This window comes from Eretmochelys imbricata, chromosome 1 (assembly GCF_965152235.1).
Source record: "Eretmochelys imbricata isolate rEreImb1 chromosome 1, rEreImb1.hap1, whole genome shotgun sequence".
Lineage (NCBI taxonomy): Eukaryota > Metazoa > Chordata > Testudines > Cheloniidae > Eretmochelys > Eretmochelys imbricata.
In genome coordinates this window covers 8136702-8141939 of record NC_135572.1, presented here as the reverse complement: position 1 = coordinate 8141939, position 5238 = coordinate 8136702, and the positions used below count along the sequence as shown (strand labels likewise).

The following is a 5238-nucleotide window of genomic DNA, read 5'->3' as shown; positions in this document are numbered from 1 at the left end:
ACAGGAGAGTGTGGTCACCACAGAGAGAAGTGGCTGGACAGGGACTAAAGAGATGACCCCCGGAAGGGGCGAGCAGCTAGTGTGGCACAGCCGGAAGGCTGTCACTGAAGAGGACATCAGAGCCCTTGGAGGGATGTGGGTCCAGGAGCAGAAGAGGTGATGGGCAGAGCACGACCAGAGCAGGGCGCACTGGCTACCCAAGCTAATTCCCGTATTGGCCACAAGGAGGCGCTGGAGTGCTAAGCGCACCCCGTCACACTTGGATTTATATGGAGGCAATATGATATTTTCTGTCTTATTATTGTGGCGGGAAAAAATGTCCACGTGTTGTGTTTGGATCAGAACCAGCCTGAGGCCCTTTATTTCAAGCAATGCGCATTGCAAGGAGAGACAGGCAGGGCTGCTCTGCCGAATACAGAAATACAGGCGCTTATATCGCTCAAAACCACAACCGGTTACACATACTTTCACGTCGATATTTTGCCTTGTTAGGAATCTATCAAAACAAGCTTCCTTATTTGGGGTATAGGAAAACAAGCTTTTTCCTGTTATTCACAGGTGTTTCTCTTGTGGTTTAACATCCTTTCTAACACTACTGTTGTGGTTACACTTTAACATGCCTGTCTGTTACAAATTGTTCTGCTTAAAACTTTTCATTTTGCCTTCCCTCCTGCCCCTTATACACAGAAACAAGCTTGACCGTTGTCTAAGGCCTAGACAGGCTTGACCAAAGTCTGAGGCCTATTGAATTTTCCTTTACATTATCGATCCCTTTCTTAATGATTCCCAGCATTCTGTTCGCTTTTTTGACTGCCGCTGCCCGTGGAGTGGATGTTTTCAGAGAACTATCCACAACGACTCCAAGATCTCTTTCTTGACTGGTAACAGCTAATTTAGACCCCATCATTGTATATGTATAGTTGGGATGATGTTTTCCAGTGGGCATTACTTTGCACTTATCAACATTAAATTTCATCTGCCATTTTGTTGCCCAGTGTCCCAGTTTTATGAGATTCCCCTTTGTAGCTCCTCACAGTCTGCTTTGGACTTAACTATCTTGAATAATTTTGTCTTGTATGCAAATTTTGCCACTTCACTGTTTAACTCTTTTTCCAGATCTTTTATGAATATGTTGAATAGGACTGGTCCCAGTACAGACCCCTGGGGGACACCACTATTGACCTCTCTCCATTCTGAAAATTGACCATTCATTCCTACCCTTTGTTTCCTGCCTTTTAACCTGTTGCTGATCCATGAGAGGACCTTCCTTCTAATCCCATGACTGCTTATTTTGCTTAAGAGTCTTTGGTGTGGGACCTTGTCAAAGGCTTTCTGAAAATCTAAATACACTATATCCACTGAATCTCCCTTGTCCACATGCCTGTTGTCCCCCTCAAAGAATTCTAATAGATTTTTGAGGCATGATTTCCATTTACAAAAACCATGTTGACTCTTCCCCAGCAAATCATGTTCATCTATGTGTTGGATAATTCTGTCCTTTACTATAGTTTCAACCAATTTGCCTGGTACTGAAGTGAGGCTTACTGGTCTGTAATTGCCGGGATCACCCCTGGAGCCTTTTTTAAAAATTGGCGTCACATTAGCTGTCCTGCAGTCATCTGGTACAGTGGCTGATTTAAGCGATAGGTTACAGACCACAGTTAGTAGTTCTGCAATTTCATATTTGAGTTAGTTCAGAACTCTTGGGTGATACCATCTGGTCCTGATAACTTACTACTGTTTAATTTATCAATTTATTTCAAAACCTTCTCTATAGACACCTCAACCTAGAACAGTTCCTCAGATTTGTCACCCAAAAAGAATGGCTCAGGTGTGAGAATCTCCCTCACATCCTCTGCAGTGACCCATCCTGGCTCACACAACGGGGTGACATTCATCCCCATGTCTCTTAGGCTTCCCTGAGCTTAATCCCTTTCCCCCTGAACTTGGCAACAATGCAACATATAGGGTAAACTGAGGCACACATAGGGGTCATAAAAATAGTGCAGAAAATTCCCGTTTCATCACACCGGTACAGGGAGTAAAAGTAATATTATCCTGCAGCCAAGCAGCATTCCTAATGGTCTTCAGATGCTCAGAGCTACATACATGCACCTTAAAATCTCAGCATGACTGCAGGGGCTGGAGATGCAGGACAAAGGCAAACGGAAAGTCGCCCAGGGCATCCAAGCCAGAGAAGCAATTGAAACATTCTGCAATGGGCACTGCATGCACTTTTCCCCCCTGCAGCCCTCTCCATGGGGCTACCCACCCCTGACCCCTTTGGGGTGTCCATTACATTAGGTGGGGCTACAACCTCCCTGCTCCTTTTCACTCAGGGAGCAAAGGGCCCAAAAGTCAGGCCTCTCCCTGGTCCCTGTGAACAGACCTGGGCCAGCTCCCCTGGGTCAGAGCAGGTGAGCCCAATCCAGCCGATGGAAAGGGGCTGGGCTGCACCTGGGCCTATTAAGGGCTGCAAGAGGTCAGCAGAGGGTGATTGGCGCAGGCAGTGATGGGGAAGGGAGGCCGCAGTGGAGTGGCGCGAACTCCTGTGGTGGGTCCCTGAAGGGAGGGGCTCGGGGCTCAGGGTGGAAGCCCTGGGCCTGCTGCGCTGACCAGAACTGGGAAGCAAATTTCTTGTTCATGGCGTGGGCAGCGGGTGTCAAAGGCCAGGGCAGGCAAAGCCTCCCCTGACCCAGGCCCTGGTCCCGCCCGTGTTCTGCCCCGAGGCCCTGCCCTCACTCCCCCTCTACCCTGAAGCCGGCAGGGGCTCACTCAGCTCAAGCCGGTTGCCTGGAGCTCAGGCCCACAGGTGGCCAGAGGCAGCCCGGGGTGGTGCTTGGGCCAGCCTGGGGGCCAGTGGCCTGGGTGGCACTGGGGGGGGTGGGGGCGGCAGTTCAGCCCAGCACTGGGGCCAGCGCTCGGGGGGCTGGCAGGCATGGCTGTGGAGGGTGTGGGGGAGAGTCCTTGGGGCTCCTCCAGCCTCACGGGTTGGGGGGTCCTCGGGGATCCTCTGGCTGAGCAGGGGGCGGGTCCTGGGGCAGATGGGGCAATGCTGGCGGGCTAGCCTCTCCGAAGGAGGGGTTTGTTCACCGCCCAGGGTTAGTGGCACCTACTTGCCGAAATCCCTTCAGACGCAGTATCACTAGACGTGCTTCATTACAATACTCTTTCTCTGTCCCTGGCAGAGCGGAGAGACGACATGGAATAGCGTCACTGGATTTCAGCCGGCACACCATGCCCTCTCCCAACAACACCGACTTCAGCCCTTCCTCCTTCATCTTGTCTGGCACACCCGGTCTGGAAGTTGCCTGTTTCTGGCTGGCGTTCCCTCTGTGCTCCATGTACCTCATGGCCATTGTAGGCAACGGCGCAGTGGTGTTCATTGTAAAGACGGAGCGGAGCCTCCATGCCCCCATGTATTTCTTCCTCTGTATGCTGGCTGCCGTCGACCTGGCGCTATCCACCAGCACCATGCCCAGAATGCTCTCCTACCTGTGGTTTGACTGGAGGGAAATCAGCTTCGGCGCCTGCCTGCTCCAGATGTTCCTCATCCATTCCCTGTCCGCTGTCGAGTCCACCGTCTTGCTGGCCATGGCCTGGGATAGGTACATGGCCATCTGCCACCCTCTGCGGCACGCCACCATCCTCACCAATCCAATGACGGCGAAGATAGGCCTGGCCGCTATGGCTAGGGGCATGCTGTTCTTCCTCCCTTTGCCCTTGCTCATTCTTCGCCTGTCGTTCTGCGGCTCCAACGTCCTGTCGCACTCCTATTGTTTGCACCAGGACGTTATGAACCTGGCCTGCACCAGCATCGCAGCCAATGTCGTCTATGGCTTGACTGCTATCCTCTTGGTGATGGGTCTCGACGCGCTGCTGATTGCCTTGTCCTACTTCATGATCATCAAGGCTGTCTTGCAGCTGTCCTCGAGGAAGGAGCGTGTCAAGGCTTTCAGCACCTGCATGGCCCACCTCTGTGTGGTCCTGGCTTTCTACATGCCACTGATTGGACTGTCCGTGGTGCACAGGTTTGGGAAAGGTCTCACTCCACTGGTTCAGGTTGTCATGGGGGACATCTACCTCCTGATGCCGCCCCTGCTGAATCCCATTGTCTATGGAGCAAGAACCAAACAGATACGGAGACGGATCCTGAGGTGGATTCTCCATCACTGACCATTTTTAAATCAAGATGGGATGTTTCTCTAACAGCTCTGCTTTGGAAATAATTCTGGGGCAGGTCTCTGGCCTGTGCTACGCAGGAGGTCAGACTAGATGATCACAATGGTCCCTTCCGGCCTTGGAATCCATAACTTAAGATAGTTAATGAAGGAGCCACTGAGAGACTTGCCTCCACTTTGTCTTCTGGATCCACCTGTCTTCTCTTAGAATCATAGAACATCGGGGTTGGAAGGGACCTCAGGAGGTCATCTAGTCCAACCCCCTGCTCGAAGCAGGGCCAATCCCCAATTTTTGACCCAGATCCCTAAATGGCTCCCTCAAGGATTGAACTCACAACCCTGGGTTTAGCAGGCCACTGCTCAAACCACTGAGCTATCCCTCCCCACCAACTCGGTCACCCCACTCGCTCCTGAGCCCGTGCTCCAGTTGGCCCCCGCCTCCACTAGCCATTCTGAACCCTCCCCCCCGCAGCAGGCCTGGGTGCCCCACTCTGTGCTACCCTGGCTTTGCGGGCAGGGTGCTGGGATGAACCCTGCTCCTGCGGGAATCACGCAGCACGGGGCCCAGACGTTTCTATTGTCCCCCATAAAACGACATTTCGCCTCAGAAGTGCTGCAGTGCCGCCTCTTGCCCCCAGAGGCCGCTGTGGCACTAGACCAGCCGGCATGAGCGTAGCCGGCTCTTCTGGCGCCACAGCGGCCTCTGGGGGGCAGCAGGCAGCACTGCAGCACTGCTGAGGCGGAATGCGTTTTAGGTGGGAAAATACAGCACGATGCGGGGCAGATGGATTCTGCACTTCCCCAGATGCGCAGAATTCCCCCCGGAGTAACCTGATTGACAGTCTTGAATGGGAGCAGACGTGAGAGAGTCTATGTGTGGGAATAGGCCATCTACTCTCAAGCACCTTATGCATGGCCGTGTTCGGTTTTTTCCAAATGCATGCAAAGGAAGGACAGGTGTATGACTAAAGCACTCCTTTTTGCTCCTGGAATTACTTTCCAGGGGGCATGTTTGTACATTCTAGTTGTTCTGTCCGCCCCAAGGTTCACATTTTGG

General features: G+C 52.6%; 1 protein-coding gene across 1 annotated transcript; it reads left to right on the top strand.

The window, feature by feature from the left end:
• Nucleotides 1-3237: 3237 nt before the first annotated feature.
• On the top strand, nt 3238-4176 carry LOC144279629 (olfactory receptor 51E2-like). Its single transcript, XM_077841208.1, has one exon. The coding sequence runs from the start codon at nt 3238-3240 to the stop codon at nt 4174-4176; it is 939 nt and encodes a 312-aa protein (XP_077697334.1).
• Nucleotides 4177-5238: the final 1062 nt, after the last annotated feature.